The sequence below is a fragment of the Rhinopithecus roxellana genome, chromosome 3, assembly GCF_007565055.1.
Source record: "Rhinopithecus roxellana isolate Shanxi Qingling chromosome 3, ASM756505v1, whole genome shotgun sequence".
Classification (NCBI taxonomy): Eukaryota; Metazoa; Chordata; class Mammalia; order Primates; family Cercopithecidae; genus Rhinopithecus; species Rhinopithecus roxellana.
Window position 1 is genome coordinate 113727148 of NC_044551.1, and position 18957 is coordinate 113746104.

The window sequence follows — 18957 nt, forward strand, 5'->3', positions numbered from 1 at the left end:
TGTAAGGTGGCTTAGGGATTTTTAAAATCAGAGTTACACCCTCCATTTCTGTAATTTTTACTTGTTAATTAAATACAGTGGAAAAATTATTTAGCCTAACAAAGGAAACATAAGAAAACTCAATTTTCTTCAGCATTAGTTTTGGATATTTTCCAAAACCTAACTTTTTTGGGGGGAGAATATAGCGTGAAATTGTTTGGTACTTCTGGTAATTGTTTTTTCCATCTTCTGTACATAAAATAATAATGGAAAGATGACAAACTTTCATCAGTGCCAAATAAAACTGGTAGAGGCAACTTTAATTTTCCATTCGCCTTGTAGACTTTTCTTAATTTTTACAGTATCTTATCTTTGTACTCACCATGTCACTTTCCAATTCCATCATTTTCTGGTGTAGGGCAGCCTCTGCTCCTTCAATCTGCTGGATCCACTAAGGGGTTAACAAGACAAAAGTGTTTGACATGGCTGCTTGATATGGTGTATATCTGTGTGCCCCCATGAGGTGCTCAGTCTCCTCCCCTTATATCTCAGGAAGCAGACTGAGAACTGAAGCAAAAACAACACATTTTTTGTTTTGTTTTGTTTTTGAGACGGAGTCTTGCTCCGTTGCCCAGGCTGGAGTGCAGTAGCATGATCTCAGCTCCTGCAACCTCTGCCTCCTGGTTTCAAGCAATTCTCTGCCTTAGCCTCCTGAGTAGCTGGGATTACAGGTGCCTGCCACCACACCCAGCTATACGGGGTTTCACCATCTTGGCCAGGCTGGTCTTGAACTCCTGACCTGGTGATCCACCTGCCTCGGCCTCCCAAAGTGATGTGATTACACGCGCGAGCCACCGCGCCTAGCCCACATTTTTATCTCATAGTTCAGAAACTATGAGATAAATACTATGGTGTTCCTTGTATTCATTCATTCACCCATTCAACAAATGCATTTATGGATGACTAGCAAGTGTCAGGTGATGTACCAGGTCCTAGGGCTGCAGTAGTGAACCAGACCAAGAAGACTCCTACCCTTACTGGAGAACACCATGGGAGGCTTTCTTGTAAGTGATAATTGCACTGGCTCCAAAGAATGGGTGAGAGATGACTGGGAAAAAGTGAAGAGGAAGTTCCAAGTGGAAGGGACATCATGTCCAGTAGCTCTATTGTTGGAGGAAGCAGGATGAGACAAAGAAGGCCAGGTACACTGGAGAATTGGGACAACGGTAATTTTTCAGTATATAAAACTGATTACAGCAAAGTGGGGAAGAATTATTTTTGTGAAGTGGAGGTGTTTTAAATCACATAAAAACTTATCTTTCCCAGTACTCAGAATATATGATATTTATGTTAGCATTGATAAATACTCTGAATGCAGACTTTGAATAATATGTGACCCTACCATATACAGGTTTTTATAGAACAAATTATTATAATGAATCTCTAGCAAGTTAAATGTCAGCTTATATTTTAGGGAAGCAGTTGGGCATAATAATTAAGTGAGTTCTGAAGACAGACTACCTTGACCGTAATTTCAATTCCAGCTTTTTATGGGTGGGTGGCATGGAAAGGTTACCTGATTTCTCTAAGTTTCAAGTTTCTTGTCTGTCAAATGGGATTAATAATAAGTAAAGATTAAGGAAGTAAATAACATGAGGCAGTATCCATTGGGTATTGCATGTACCAGTGGTATCTCACTACAAGAGACTTCTTTTTGTTTTATTTTTCTTTCTTTCTTTCTTTCTTTTTTTTTTTTTTTGAGACAGAGTCTCACTCTGCCACCCAGGCTGGAGTGCAATGGCAGGATCTCAGCTCACTGCAACCTCCATCTCCAGGTTCAAGCGATTCTCCAGCCTCAGCCTCCCGAGTAGCTGGGATTATAGGTGCACACCGCCATACCTGGCTAATTTTTTGTATTTTTAGTAGAGATGGGGTTTCACCATGTTCCCCAGGCTGGTCTCGAACTCCTGAGCTCAGGTAATCCACCCACCTTGACATCCCAAAGTGCTAGGATTACAGGCGTTAGCCACCGCGCTCGGCCCCAGATAGTTCTTTCTAGGTTACCTGTGATAAATTATGCAGCACAGCAAGCATTTCTATATACTACAGCCTTGATACTTACAAGGGGATACCATGTTTAACTACTCCTTGGTTGTGGGGAACATGGTGAAATGAAAGTGGCATACCTAGGCTGGAGAGGTGCTAATCTCTCAGTTCTTTGTACATACACATGGCTTCTTCTTGAAACAAATTTCAGTCAGTCATGGGTTTTGTGTAAATAGACTCATACTGCAATTGTACCCATCCAAAACCTAAAATCCTTCATCTTGCTTGCTGTCCATTTGTTATTAAGAAACATATTTTTACAAATCATGTTTTTAAGAGTACTGTGAACTAAAGTCATTATATCATGAGCGTTAAGATATAGATTTGTGTGTCGGTTGCTGTTCCTTCCTACTTGTGTAATCAGGACAAGTTACTGAATACTCCAAGCCTCAGTTTCCTCATGTATAAAATAAAAACAATGGGACCCCAATGTATATATTATTTGGGCGGTGGATACACTAACAGCCAAGACTTCACCACTACACAGTGTATCCATGTAATAAAAGTACACTTGTACTCCTTAAATTTATACAAATTAAAAAATAATGGCAGCTATAGAATGGTTGTAAGGAACAGTGGGATAATGTACTTACCGCATTGAATGCAGTATCCAGCCTCTACTGTGTTCTCACTCAAGGTCACTGCCAATATTTTTTTTTTTTTTTTTTTTTTTTGAGACAGAGTCTTGCTCTGCCGCCCAGGCTGGAGTGCAGTGGCCGGCTCTCAGCTCACTGCAAGCTCCGCCTCCCGGGTTCACGCCATTCTCCTGTCTCAGCCTCCCGAGTAGCTGGGACTACAGGCGCCCGCCTCGTCGCCCGGCTAGTTTTTTGTATTTTTTAGTAGAGACGGGGTTTCACCGTATCAGCCAGGATGGTCTCGATCTCCTGACCTCATGATCCGCCCGTCTCGGCCTCCCAAAGTGCTGGGATTACAGGCTTGAGCCACCGCGCCCGGCCACTGCCAATATTTTTAATACAAAGTGACAATTGGGTTTGCTTGTTGGAATTTTGTCTAGGCTCAAACTCTGGCTAAAGATCATACTCCTATATAATAGAGTGCTATTCAAATTGGTAGTCTCAAAAATTCATTGTGGATATTTAGAATTACTTGGATGTAGAAACTTTTATCTGTGAATCCCGCAGACAAGAGGTAAGTTTAATCTGTGCATTGAGAAAGTCTGCACAAAAGGCAGCTGAACAGACCGTGAGCACTTTAGGGCAGGCTTGTAAGTCTTGTTCATCTGGTTCCCAGCTTTCTACCACAATGCTAAGCACAGAGTCATCACCCTGTATTTGTTCAGCTGGTCCCTATACCTGTCTTGCCAAAAAGGTAAGCAGAGGCATGGGCTAATTTGCCTCAGCTCTGACAGCCCAGCTCACATGGGGTCTGCAAAGCCTATTTCCGGCAGGAGGAGTTAGGTGCAAGAGGTGAGATCATGGGCTTTGGAACCAGACTGCTTGGGTATGAATCATGACTGCATCAACTTCAAGCTGTGTGACCTTAGGCAGTTATCTACCTTTTTTTTGTGTGTGTGCTTTAGATTCCTTGTGTGAAATAAAGGTCACAATAGTACCTAGTCTTCAGCAGTTAGAAAGTGCCTGTCTCAAAAGGAGCACTGTGCAAATCTTGATTCTGATAAGTACAGTTGTTGGTTCTGATAAGTATAGTTGTACTGCACCCACACAGCCAGGGAGCAGAAGATATTTCTCCCATCAGTTTCAGTAAATGTGAGACACACAAGGCTGTATTTCCTTTCTTTCACCTCCTCAGTCCTCATCTTCCATAGAATCAGCCTATGTGTTGTTTGTAGCCTAAACCAAGGCGATTTTTTTCTTGCAATAAAGAATTGCAGCCCTTCATGATTCCAGATGAATGAGGCTCTCTGGCTATCATTGCCAGATGATAGCAGCACTGGAGGCACAGACTGTGTTTTTTTCATCTTTGTGTTGTCACTGAAATGGTACCTTGTGAGCATTCACAAATTCACACCTTTGCTCCTTCAGTTAACATTTATTCATCACTTAGTACATGTGCTGGACTGGTGTGAAAAGCTAGGGCAAAAAACAGGGGTGGGGGGAATGGAGAGACACAACTATTTGTCCTCATGGGCCTTAGAGTCTAGTGGTAGTTAGATGGGGTGATATGACAAATGCAAATGGACAGTGCAATGTAATTGTCAAAAGTCTTGGGAGCAGTAGCACAGGCTACTGTGGGAACACAGAGCAGGAACACCTAAGGGGGCTTGAGTGAACAGGCAGGCTTCCTCATGTATGCGGAGGTCTGATGATCAAGATTTAGCCAGGCAGAAGTAGAAAGGCAAGATGGGAATATCTTCCAGGTAAAAAGATCAGTGTAAAGGACCAAGAGTGGAGAATGGAGGCAGAAAGAGAGAGAGAGAATACAGGGAGAGAAGGGAGAGGAAACACTAGAGAAATAGATAAGACTCAAATTCCAGAGGGTCTGTATGCCAAATTCTAAATTTGGACCGTCTGTTAGAGATAATGCGTCATTTGCTGGGGAGGGATCAGAGAAAGTGATCAGATCTGTAATTAAACTGTGAAGGAAGGAAGTGTTTTTAAAAGAAAAAAATCCCAGTTTTCATGTTATTTCACATGTAAATACTTCAATATGTATCTCTAACAGATAAGGCCTTTCTATTAAAAAAAAAAAAAACCCACAAGGTTATTGGTACACTTTACAAAATTAACGTTAATTACTTTTGTCATCTGATGCCCAGTCCACATTAAATTTCTCCAGTTGTCAACAAAATGTCCTTTTTAAAAAACACCTGGTTAAGTGTCTTTTTATTTCATAGCTATACTTCTTTGTTCTTCCTGTTTTTTATTTCACTCTTTTGTTTGAGTAAATTGTCATTTGACCTGTAGAATTCCCTCATTTCAGATTGGAGAGAACTGATTGCTTGTTCTCATTTCATCCAACCATGTGCACATGACTCTCAAGTATTTACTGGTACTTTTTTTTTTTTTTAAGGAGATGAAGTTTCACTCTGTTGTCTAGGCTGAAGTACAGTGGTTACTCACAGGCATGATCATAGTACACTACAGCCCCAAACTCCTGGGCTCAAGTGAGCCTCCTCCTTCAGCCTCCAAAGTAGCTAGGACTATAGGCACATGCCATCCAGCCAGGCTTTATGCACTGATTCATGAAGTACTCTGAATACACTAATTTATCTGGCCATTTACCAGGTTTAGACACAAGGTGGAGCCAGAGCACAGTCAGTGTTGATTTTCTCCTGACAGTCTCTCTGTCGGGCTTTCTGAATGAGACAGCAATGAGCCACTACAAAGCCCGAAGATCAGCTGGGAGTGATGGTATGTACACACCCCAGGAAAAGTCTATGACAAAAGCAATGCTCCAGTTTATCACCACCCCACAAAACTCTTCTTTGTTGGTTTCCCAGCTTGGTAGGGATGGTGTAAATAATGTAATCCAGAAGGTTTTCTGTTTTTAAAGAATTACATATATTTTTAAGGAACTTCAAAGCAAAAATTATCCACCCACCCCGAATCAGTGTATAGACTTTTCTTTTGGGTGTTCTCATTCTATCTGGGTTGTACCACCCTTAAAAATAAAACGTGTGTGAGGTATTCACACACAAAGTCATGTGCAGAGAGAAAGTCCTTCACACCCTAGCCTGCTCTTTCAGTATTAAGCCAGACACGGAAATGATTTGAAATGTTTGTACGACTCATTACCTTCTCTGCCAGGGACAGCACAGTGCTGGCCTGAATTATGGCCACTTGTTCTTCATTTCTTAAATTCTGTAAAAAATAAGAAAGGCCATAAGCTGAACATAATGATATTACTTATCCCAAAGAAAACACTGTCTGACTGAGTGCTACAGAGCATTCTGTATAAGCCTGTATAGAAGCTTAACAAATTCCTATTCTGTTTAGTAATACTTCTGAACAAAGAGTTAATCAAAACCTGGAAGAAGTATATTAAACCTGATTTTTGTATATCTCCTTAACACTGATTTGATTTCTGTGTCACTGGAGGCATATTTTAATTAATAGTCATGTTATGAGAAAAAAAGAAACCAAAATAGAATAAAGAACAGTCTCTTCATAGAAATTTTGATGTAACTTTACTAATTCTGTTCTCTCCTTTGATAATTTTTCAAGGGAAAAATGGTGCTTACTTCAACCTACAAGCACCATTCACCTACTATCACAATAAATGATCCTCCTGCTGAATTAATGTGCCTTGACCCTGTCTGGAAGGTGTTTTTAGAAAGAAAATGGATTATAGCTTTCTGGTCCATTTTTATGGCACTGCCAACAGCCCTAGTATTTAGCAGCCTTTGCAAATGCGTGACTGATTAATTTCACACTGGATGCCTTTGAGCCAGAGTCAGACAGTAATTAGCTTTACTCACTGGAGATGTGGTCGGCATTCAAACCTGAAACCTGCCCACAAAAAGCACTTTACAGGTCTCATTTCTGCTACTACCTTCCAGAGATCCTTACAACCCCTTAGCCAAGTTGTTTGATAAATTGTAGATTCTTCCCAAGGAGCAACATCCTTAAGTGAACATGGCATCTCACGTGCTCTTACTTTACACATGATGCATTGTTAAGTATTTCTTGCCTCTGTTTAGGCAAATTTATATCTATACTATACTTAATCAATTCTTTACTTACCCCATTATCGCCCAAGATATCAAGCTGCTTTATGAGATCAGGGATGTTCACATCCTGCAAAATCAAGCAGAAACTCATGTCAAAGACAAATGTAGCCTACTATTCCATCAGTGCCTGAACACGAAGTTAGAGGAAGAAATTTCAGGGCTTGAACTTCCTTGGGATGTTTTCAATCTGGCACACCTAGTTTTAAGCTTCAATTTTGCTTCTTACTTGCTGTGTGAACTTGGGCCAGGTACTTAACAGATCATTCTTAATTTCGCTAGTTGCAAAATGGAGATAATAAATGCCTACTTCATAGTCTGAGCTGATCTTCAGGATAAACAGACTGTGTGTGAAAGAGTCTAGCATGTAGGTAAAGGACTTGGAATATTCTCATTAACTTTCTTCTCATGACTGCCAACCCTTTTTTTTCAGTTGTGATAGACTTTCAGGTATAAAAAAGTCATAGGTAATAAGTATAAAGAATCAACCAATTCCATTCTAATTAGCAAAATTCTGACCTGATTGAATTTTGACTGCCATGTAGAAAACTATAGTGCAGCACTATTTTTTTTTTAAGGTGGCTAGCATTAATTTCATCTTTTATTTTTACCCCTGTTCCTTGAGTCAGTTTGAAGCAGCTGAACTCCATTTGAAAGAGTTCATTGGATTAGGCTGTTTGTGATTTATCTGAGAAAAAAAGCATCGAAGGAAAAGGCAAAGAAAATTGTTTTCATTTAATTACAGTGAAATTCAAAAATTGCTTTGGTTGACAAATTACCGTGCCACCCAGGAAGGCCAGAAGTTTAAACTCCAGGACAATGGTTTAAGATGGAAGGCAAGGAAGCACAATTTTACTACCCAAGTTTTCTCCCACTTTTTACTGTATTAGTAATATGTTCTCCTCTTACTCATGTTCAAACAGCAGTACAGTAGAGTCCTACCACCAGGAAAGGGAAAGTCTAGCTCAGTCGAAGCAAGTATATTTGGCAGCTCAGAGTGGGAGCAGGAAGGGCCATGCAGAAGGTAAGGAGAGACCAGGAACAGCAGGCGGCATCCCATCTTTACCCCAAGAATGGATATTCACTAGGTGATTTCACTACTCTGAAGGACAATGTATTTCCCCGGGGAACAGAGGCACCTCAATTCAACTCTAATACTTAAAATATTATCCAGTAGCACTAAAAAGGTAATTAATTCTATTTAATATGCAACCTGTTATAAACCCTAAACCCTTCCAAAAGAGGAATCCTCCCTAAATTAAATACATCAAAAGAGATGATGGACTAGATGACTTCAAACATCTTCTAACTCTGCAATTCCATGCTTATGAATTCCATAGCACCTAGAATGGCTCGAAGAAAGGACTCCAACTTTTCTATCTGGCAGACTTGAAATATATTTCTTGAAGTATTAAATTGATTTCACATTTCTCCCAGGTAATTAAGGCTAATTTTGATGCTGCATCTTTCTTCATATGACTCTGTTCTCAATAATCACGGATGCCTGTGTTTTTTCTGTTATCATTTATGCATCTGTCACACATTAAAAAATATTCTGTTAATTTTCTAGTAGATGTGACTACTTTCAATTCCTACATAGTTTGCATCAAAATGATGACATGCAGTGACTGAAAGACAAAATAGTCATTAGCAACCTCCCCTTTTCCAACTCCCAGTTTTTCTAATCTCTACAAACATAAAAAATTAAGTATCTGCCTACCTTAACACCTTCTTTCATACAGTAGATCTGTAGAGCACTCACACCATCTGAGAATGGGTGAATTTGGAGATTAAATGGAGGGGATCGTCTCTCTCTCTCCTTGAAATACAGTGAAGAATATATGGAAATTAAAAACAAAACTGATTAATTAAACACTAAACCAGTGGTCTCTTTATGCTATTTCAGCAGTTGATTAATGTCATTTGGCAAAAAGAAAAAAAATTCAAACTCAAGATGTTCATGATTACATGTGATGGAAAAAACTGACTAGTCAACTAAGAGATTGAGAAGAAGAATTTATAGATGGTGTCATCCATTCTTGCAATTTTTTGGTCAGGGAAATGCAGGAAGTGGAGCTCCAGTTTAAACTGTATGAATATTTAGAGCTTTCAAATATCAGAGCGTGGTCTTGCCATGAAGTTTTATGGCCGCTAACAGCCTTTTGCATATTCAATCTATTCAAGCTTTATGAGTAAGATATGTGGGCTACAAAAGAATGACTCTTCTTCACTGAAGCCTACTAACACCTAACTTTTTATCCAGACCTAATTTGAAATAGCCTAAAGAAGAAATAACTGGCAAAATAACAGAAATCAAATGGGAATTTTTCTTAAACTTTTATATATCAACATACACTAAACCAGATCCTAAGTCAGATTCTGCAGGATATAATCAAAATCTGATGTTTCTATGTTTTACTTGCAAAATAAAAACAAACACCTGAAATTTGGTCAGATTAATCAAGGTATTTTCTAAGACAAGTTACCTTGCTTCTTAGCCTTTTTTTTTGTGTAAATGCGTTAGGGACTAAAACGTTTACTTATAAATTCACATTTACCTACAAAATATTTTTTATATAGCATATTTTGAAATACAATTCTTGAAGTAACATGTTTTAATGAGTCAACATTTAATTAAGGATGGACATGAGTATTTAAAAACAATGAAATGTTGAGGATGGTTGAAATCTATTATTTAAACTTATTTAAAAATTATTTATTAGTCTTGCTTATAAAAGATAGTAGTGCTGAAAAGAACAGTAACTAAAGACAGTTTTGAGTTCCCTCAAAGCATTACCACTTACTAGTCACAGGACTTAGGCAAGTTAGTTAATCTCAGTTGCCTCTGCTATATAATTTTGAGGGTGATCGTGAGGTCCAAATGAGAGTATGAATCTGAAATGCTTAATTCAGCACCTAGATCCTCAATGTGCTCAGTGCATGTTAATAGTTATGATTATTTTTATTATTATCATCATCATTTCCTTACTTCTAGCTCTAGGTTTCGAAACTCCAGCAGCTCATTCTGGTCTCTGGCGTCCTGTAGTTCCTGTTGTAACCGGTGATTTTCTGCCTCCTGTTTTTCTATCTAATAAAGTAAATCTTGAAGTTAGGTAAGCATTGCAAAAACCATCTACAACTTTGCAAAGCAAGCATGAATAGTGCTCAGTTTACTCAGTGAATAAGTCTTCCAGACCATGAAAAAAATTCCAAGTAGATGTGAATAAAATAAGTCTTTGGCTTTCTTTCTAGTTATCCTTCGGTTGAGATTTTTGAGTCACAGAGAAAAATGCCAGAAGATGTCTCTGTTCCTTGGAATTAAAATCTAGGAATTCTGTGAATAGTGAATCTGAGAATACTCACTTTGCCCTTGTGATGGATTAGAGACAGTCTACTAGAACCAAATTTAATAGTATACATAAGGGGACTGATACTTCTCATTTCTCAACTTACATTTGTAATAGAAATTTTTTTAACAGCTCTCATCATATACATAACTTTGCTGAATTTCAATTACTACAGAAGAAAGCCAGCTCTTTAACACTGAATTCAAAAACCTTAATAATGAGATTATCACCTAGCTTTCCAGTTTTAAATATTTTCACTCTCATCTCTATACAAACACACTCACACATGATCATGCAAACACTAGAATCTAGAAACTGTGGCCTACCCAATGAACTAACTACTCCAGGAACTCTGTATCTACTCAGCTCAGCCTGAAAATGGCTCACTTTATCTCCTTTGCTATGTGAGAAAATTCTACACTTCTTTAAACACCTTAAAGCTAAGCTCTTAAACATGAGCGCTTAAATAAGCGCTAATGTCCATAAGAGCCTTCCCTAGTCAACTCATTCAGAAGTGATACCTCTCCTTTTGTTTTCCTCTAGACTTTCTTATAGGACCTCTCGTATAACTTGAGAAAGCATGAATTTCAGTTAGTTATGTACAAATGCACCTTCCCCTACAGACAGGGTTCATGTCTGAGTCATCTTTGGATTTTTTTTTTGAGATGAAGTCTCTTTCTTTTCCCCCAGCCTGGAGTGCAATGGCGTAATCTCAGCTCACTGCAACCTCGGCCTCCTGGGTTCAAGCGATTCCCCTGCCTCAGCCTCTCTAGTAGTTCGGACTACAGGTGCCTGCCACCAGGCCTGGCTAATTTTTGTATTTTTAGTAGAGACGGTGTTTCACCATGTTGGCCAGGCTGTTCTTGAACTCCTGACCTCAGGTGATCCGCCCCCCCTTGGCCTCCCAAAGTGATGGAATTACAGGCGTGAGCCATTGCGCCCGGCCATCATCTTTGGCTTTTAAGGAATTGGAAAATCTTTATGAAGTACAATGGATTTTGAGCTTCCCTTGGTATTAACTGTGTGGGTGGGCATTACGAACAGCAATTATTTAAAATCTTGAATTTAGAAATACAAACCCAGGGCCTTTTGAACATAGGACGAATTTTACTTTCCCAAGTATATACATTTGCAGTTAAATATTTAGTTTCATTGTCACTTCAGCCATCTTTTATTTTACTTATTTTATTCTTAGAAGCCTGAGTATAAAAATTCCTCCTTTAGCCCAAAGAGATTAAGACTGACGGAAATCAGATAGAAGACATAATGGGATTTTTTTTTATGATAAAGAAATATAAGAACACATTACTGGGCATCTCTGAAACTAATAGGAAAAGAAAGACAGGGAAATAGTGGGAAATATGTGACATTAATAAATGTAGTCAAGTTTTCTACCCTAGATATTTGTGGCCTAGTAAACTTTCAAAAGTTTGTAGAAGTTAACTTAAGATTATAAAGGAGATTCTACTTCCTAGAATCTTCTACTGAATCAATGGTGCAATATTTGGGGAGATTGCTGGTTCTGGTGGTTAATGAAACAATTAGATCAGTGGTTCACAGATTGTAATTCATTCAATGCCAACAGTTTTTTTATAGGGTCCCTTAACCTTCCTGAAAACAACACTTCTTGATTTTTGAATACCTGCCCACTCTGTATATGACGTATACATCATCTATACATCTAAGTGATGAAAACGTCAGCTCTGTCTCACAGCATGCAAAGCAAGAGATAGGATATCTTCACTTTGCCAGACTAGAGGGGAGGTAGGGCAAGCATCTTTTTCCTCCTTCTCATGCTTACCAGCCAGGATGTTGTGGTTAATTTTTATTACTTGTCAAGGATAAGAAATATTCATAGAAACAATTCTAAAATAATTTCTGCATAACTTTGGATTGACCTACACAATTATTTCCCTTTCACAACTGGGCTTTCGATTTCTGTTTTTGTCAAACATAATATAAGATTTTTTGTAATTTAAATTAGCTGGGTGTGGTGGCACATGCCTGTAATCCCAGCTACTGGAGAGGCTGAGGCAGGAGAATCGCTTGAACCTGAGAGACAGAGGTTGCAGTGAGCAATCAGAGACTGCGCCATTGCACTCCAGCCTGCGCAACAAGAGTGAAACTCCGTCTCAAAAAAAAAAAAAAAAAAAAGGGGGGCGGAGCAAGATGGCCGAATAGGAACAACTCCAGTCTCCAACTCCCAGCGCGAGCGACACAGAAGACCGGTGATTTCTGCATTTTCAACTGAGGTACTGGGGTCATCTCACTAGGGAGTGCCGGACAATCGGTGCTGGTCAGCTGCTGCAGCCTGACCAGCGAGAGCTGAAGCAGGGCGAGGCATCGCCTCACCTAGAAGCGCAAGGGGGAAGGGGATCCGTTTTCCTAGCCAGGGGAACTGAGACACACAACACCTGGAAAATCGGGTAACTCCCACCCCAATACTGCGCTGTAAGCATACAGGCATTCCAGGAGAATATATCCCACACCTGGCCGGGAGGGTCCCACGCCCACGAAGCCTCCCTCACTGCTAACACAGCAGTCTGCCGCGATCTATCCGCAAGGCAGCAGCGAGGCTGGGGGAGGGGCGCCCGCCATTGCTGAGGCTTAAGTAGGTAAACAAAGCCGCTGGGAAGCTCGAACTGGGTGGAGCTCACAGCAGCTCAAGGAAGCCTGCCTGTCTCTGTAGTCTCCACCTCTGGGGACAGCGCACAGCTGAAGACCAACAGGGGAAGTAGCGGGAGCCGGTGCAGACGCGAACGACTCTGTCTGACAGCTTTGGGGAGAGCCGCGGATCTCACAACGCGGAGGTTGAGATCTGAGAACGGACAGACTGCCTGCTCAGGTGTGTCCCTGACCCCTGAGTAGCCTAGCTGGGAGAAATCCCCCACTAGGGGCAGTCTGACACCCCACACCTCACAGGGTGGAGTACACCCCTGAGAGGACACTTCCAAAGGAAGAATCAGACAGGTACACTCGCTGTTCAGCAATATTCTATCTTCGGCAACCTCTGCTGCTGATACCCAGGCAAACAGGGTCTGGAGTGGACCTCAAGCAATCTCCAACAGACCAACAGAGAGTCCTTCTGACTGTCAGAAGGAAAACTATCAAACAGGAAGGACACCTATACCAAAACCCCATCAGTTCGTCACCACCATCAAAGACCAGAGACAGATAAAACCACAAAGATGGGGAAGAAGCAGGGCAGAAAAGCTGGAAATTCAAAAAATAAGAGCGCATCTCCCCCTGCAAAGGAGCGCAGCCCATCACCAGCAACGGATCAAAGCTGGTCAGAGAATGACTTGGACGAGAGGAGAGAAGAAGGCTTCAGTCCATCAAACTTATCAGAGCTAAAGGAGGAATTACGTACCCAGCGCAAAGAAACTAAAAATCTTGAAAAAAGAGTGGAAGAATTGACAGCTAGACTCATTAATGCAGAGAAGATCATAAACGAAATGACAGAGATGAAAACCATGACACGAGAAATACGTGACAAATGCACAAGCTTCAGTAACCGACTCGATCAACTGGAAGAAAGAGTATCAGCGATTGAAGATCAAATGAATGAAATGAAGCGAGAAGAGAAACCAAAAGAAAAAAGAAGAAAAAGAAATGAGCAAAGCCTGCAAGAAGTATGGGATTATGTAAAAAGACCAAATCTACGTCTGATTGGGGTGCCTGAAAGTGAGGGGGAAAATGGAACCAAGTTGGAAAACACTCTTCAGGATATCATCCAGGAGAACTTCCCCAACCTAGTAGGGCAGGCCAACATTCAAATTCAGGAAATACAGAGAACGCCACAAAGATACTCCTCCAGAAGAGCAACTCCAAGACACATAATTGCCAGATTCACCAAAGTTGAAATGAAGGAAAAAATCTTAAGGGCAGCCAGAGAGAAAGGTCGGGTCACCCACAAAGGGAAGCCCATCAGACTAACAGCAGATCTCTCGGCAGAAACTCTACAAGCCAGAAGAGAGTGGGGGCCAATATTCAACGTTCTTAAAGAAAAGAATTTTAAACCCAGAATTTCATATCCAGCCAAACTAAGTTTCATAAGTGAAGGAGAAATAAAATCCTTTACAGATAAGCAAATGCTTAGAGATTTTGTCACCACCAGGCCTGCCTTACAAGAGACCCTGAAGGAAGCCCTAAACATGGAAAGGAACAACCGGTACCAGCCATCGCAAAAACTTGGCAAAATGTAAAGACCATCGAGGCTAGGAAGAAACTGCATCGACTAACGAGCAAAATAACCAGTTAATATCATAATGGCAGGATCAAGTTCACACATAACAATATTAACCTTAAATGTTAATGGACTAAATGCTCCAATTAAAAGACACAGACTGGCAAACTGGATAAAGAGTCAAGACCCATCAGTCTGCTGTATTCAGGAGACCCATCTCACATGCAGAGACATACATAGGCTCAAAATAAAGGGATGGAGGAAGATCTACCAAGCAAATGGAGAACAAAAAAAAGCAGGGGTTGCAATCCTAGTCTCTGATAAAACAGACTTTAAACCATCAAAGATCAAAAGAGACAAAGAAGGCCATTACATAATGGTAAAGGGATCAATTCAACAGGAAGAGCTAACTCTCCTAAATATATATGCACCCAATACAGGAGCACCCAGATTCATAAAGCAAGTCCTTAGAGACTTACAAAGAGACTTAGACTCCCATACAATAATAATGGGAGACTTCAACACTCCGCTGTCAACATTAGACAGATCAACGAGACAGAAAGTTAACAAGGATATCCAGGAATTGAACTCATCTCTGCACCAAGCGGACCTAATAGACATCTATAGAACTCTCCACCCCAAATCAACAGAATATACATTCTTCTCAGCACCACATCGCACTTATTCCAAAATTGACCACATAATTGGAAGTAAAGTACTCCTCAGCAAATGTAAAAGAACAGAAATTATAACAAACTGTCTCTCAGACCACAGTGCAATCAAACTAGAACTCAGGACTAAGAAACTCAATCAAAACCGCTCAACTACATGGAAACTGAACAACCTGCTCCTGAATGACTACTGGGTACATAACGAAATGAAAGCGGAAATAAAGATGTTCTTTGAAACCAATGAGAACAAAGATACAACATACCAGAATCTCTGGGACACATTTAAAGCAGTGTGTAGAGGGAAATTTATAGCACTAAATGCCCACAAGAGAAAGCAGGAAAGATCTAAAATTGACACTCTAACATCACAATTAAAAGAACTAGAGAGGCAAGAGCAAACACATTCAAAAGCTAGCAGAAGGCAAGAAATAACTAAGATCAGAGCCGAACTGAAGGAGATAGAGACACAAAAAACCCTCCAAAAAATCAATGAATCCAGGAGTTGGTTTTTTGAAAAGATCAACAAAATTGACAGACCGCTAGCAAGGCTAATAAAGAAAAAAAGAGAGAGGAATCAAATAGATGCAATAAAAAATGATAAAGGGGATATCACCACTGACCCCACAGAAATACAAACTACCATCAGAGAATACTATAAACGCCTCTACGCAAATCAACTAGAAAATCTAGAAGAAATGGATAATTTCCTGGACACTTACACTCTCCCAAGGCTAAACCAGGAAGAAGTTGAATCCCTGAATAGACCAATAGTAGGCTCTGAAATTGAGGCAACAATTAATAGCCTACCCACCAAAAAAAGTCCAGGACCAGATGGATTCACAGCTGAATTCTACCAGAGGTACAAGGAGGAGCTGGTACCATTCCTTCTGAAACTATTCCAATCAATAGAAAAAGAGGGAATCCTCCCTAACTCATTTTATGAGGCCAACATCATCCTGATACCAAAGCCTGGCAGAGACACAACAAAAAAAGAGAATTTTAGACCAATATCCCTGATGAACATTGATGCAAAAATCCTCAATAAAATACTGGCAAACCGGATTCAGCAGCACATCCAAAAGCTTATCCACCATGATCAAGTGGGCTTCATCCCTGGGATGCAAGGCTGGTTCAACATTCGCAAATCAATAAACGTAATCCAGCATATAAACAGAACCAAAGACAAGAACCACATGATTGTCTCAATAGATGCAGAAAAGGCTTTTGACAAAATTCAACAGCCCTTCATGCTAAAAACGCTCAATAAATTCGGTATTGATGGAACGTACCTCAAAATAATAAGAGCTATTTATGACAAACCCACAGCTAATATCATACTGAATGGGCAAAAACTGGAAAAATTCCCTTTGAAAACTGGCACAAGACAGGGATGCCCTCTCTCACCACTCCTATTCAACATAGTGTTGGAAGTTCTGGCTAGGGCAATCAGGCAAGAGAAAGAAATCAAGGGTATCCAGTTAGGAAAAGAAGAAGTCAAATTGTCCCTGTTTGCAGATGACATGATTGTATATTTAGAAAACCCCATTGTCTCAGCCCAAAATCTCCTTAAGCTGATAAGCAACTTCAGCAAAGTCTCAGGATACAAAATTAATGTGCAAAAATCACAAGCATTCTTATACACCAGCAACAGACAAGCAGAGAGCCAAATCAGGAATGAACTTCCATTCACAATTGCTTCAAAGAGAATAAAATACCTAGGAATCCAGCTTACAAGGGATGTAAAGGACCTCTTCAAGGAGAACTACAAACCACTGCTCAGTGAAATCAAAGAGGACACAAACAAATGGAAGAACATACCATGCTCATGGATAGGAAGAATCAATATCGTGAAAATGGCCATACTCCCCAAGGTTATTTATAGATTCAATGCCATCCCCATCAAGCTACCAATGACTTTCTTCACAGAATTGGAAAAAAACTGCTTTAAAGTTCATATGGAACCAAAAAAGAGCCCGCATTGCCAAGACAATCCTAAGTCAAAAGGACAAAGCTGGAGGCGTCACGCTACCTGACTTCAAACTATACTACAAGGCTACAGTAACCAAAACAGCATGGTACTGGTACCAAAACAGAGATATAGACCAATGGAACAGAACAGAGTCCTCAGAAATAATACCGCACATCTACAGCCATCTGATCTTTGACAAACCTGAGAGAAACAAGAAATGGGGAAAGGATTCCCTATTTAATAAATGGTGCTGGGAAAATTGGCTAGCCATAAGTAGAAAGCTGAAACTGGATCCTTTCCTTACCCCTTATACGAAGATTAATTCAAGATGGATTAGAGACTTAAATGTTAGACCTAATACCATAAAAACCCTAGAAGAAAATCTAGGTAGTACCATTCAGGACATAGGCATGGGCAAGGACTTCATGTCTAAAACACCAAAAGCAACGGCAGCAAAAGCCAAAATTGACAAATGGGATCTAATTAAACTAAAGAGCTTTTGCACAGCAAAAGAAACTACCATCAGAGTGAACAGGCAACCTACAGAATGGGAGAAAATTTTTGCAACCTACTCATCTGACAAAGGGCTAATATCCAGAATCTACAAAGAACTCAAACAAATATACGAGAAAAAAACAAACAACCCCATCAAAAAGTGGGGAAAGGATATGAACAGACATTTCTCAAAAGAAGATATTCATACAGCCAACAGACACATGAAAAAATGCTCATCATCACTGGCCATCAGAGAAATGCAAATCAAAACCACAATGAGATACCATCTCACACCAGTTAGAATGGCAATCATTAAGAAGTCAGGAAACAACAGGTGTTGGAGAGGATGTGGAGAAATAGGAACACTTTTACACTGTTGGTGGGATTGTAAACTAGTTCAACCATTATGGAAAACAGTATGGCAATTCCTCAAGGATCTAGAACTAGATGTACCATATGACCCAGCCATCCCACTACTGGGTATATACCCAAAGGATTATAAATTAGTCTACTACAAAGACACATGTACACGTATGTTTATTGCGGCACTATTCACAATAGCAAAGACTTGGAATCAACCCAAATGTCCATCTGTGACAGACTGGATTAAGAAAATGTGGCACATATACACCATGGAATACTATGCAGCCATAAAAAAGGATGAGTTTGCGTCCTTTGTAGGGACATGGATGCAGCTGGAAACCATCATTCTTAGCAAACTATCACAAGAAGAGAAAACCAAACACCGCATGTTCTCACTCATAGGTGGGAACTGAACAATGAGATCACTTGGACTTGGGAAGGGGAACATCACACACTGGGGTCTATCATGGGGAGGGGGGAGGGGGGAGGAGGGAGGGATTGCATTGGGGAGTTATACATGATATAAATGATGAATTGATGGGTGCTGACGAGTTGATGGGTGCAGCACACCAACATGGCATAAGTTTACATATGTAACAAACCTGCACGTTATGCACATGTACCCTAGAACTTAAAGTATAATAATAAAAAAAAAAATAATAAAAAAAAAAAAAAAAAAAAAAAATATATATATATATATATATATATATATAGTAATCTTTCACTAGATTTGTAGAAGGTAAATATCAAAGGAAAAGCCACCTTTGAATTGAAAATGTATTATGTTTAATTGCCTCTATGTTCAGATAACCAAAATTAATTACATCTATTCAAGCCTAAACCATGTTTCTATTTCTTAATTTGTTGAGTAATTTCCTGGAATACTGTTTTATGTTTTGAAAACAGTATTCATCTAAAAAAAAATCTTTCCTTAAAAAAAAGAAAGACTCAAGGTTAATAAAAAGACTAAAAGTGAGAATCTAAGCCTATGCTAGGTTTTAGCATGGTCTTGGAGTCATACTCTGTCACTTCTTCACACAAAATAACAAATTCTATTCATAGAGGTTTATTTGTTTGCTTGTTTTGTTTTGGTTTTTGTGTTTTTTTTGAGATAGAGTTTTGCTCTTGTTGCCTGGGCTGGAGTGCAATGGCACAATCTTGGTTCACTGCAACCTCTGCCTCTCAGGTTCAAA

At 39.8% G+C, this 18957-nt stretch overlaps 2 protein-coding genes across 7 annotated transcripts in view; one reads left to right on the plus strand and one right to left on the minus strand.

The window, feature by feature from the left end:
* The window catches only part of LOC104678155, a 109238-nt gene that overhangs the window by 63997 nt on the left and 26284 nt on the right, over positions 1-18957 (plus strand). The window lies entirely within an intron of this gene.
* Positions 1-18957, minus strand: part of JAKMIP2 (janus kinase and microtubule interacting protein 2) — a 201811-nt gene that overhangs the window by 32959 nt on the left and 149895 nt on the right. For all 6 annotated transcript variants that reach the window (XM_010383375.2, XM_010383376.2, XM_030927962.1 and 3 more), the window contains 5 exons: positions 9723-9821; positions 8454-8552; positions 6750-6803; positions 5802-5867; positions 362-430 (listed from right to left, as the gene is read on the minus strand). In XM_010383375.2, the coding sequence (XP_010381677.2) occupies positions 362-430; positions 5802-5867; positions 6750-6803; positions 8454-8552; positions 9723-9821 (387 nt within the window). The remainder of the gene's footprint in view (positions 1-361; positions 431-5801; positions 5868-6749; positions 6804-8453; positions 8553-9722; positions 9822-18957) is intronic.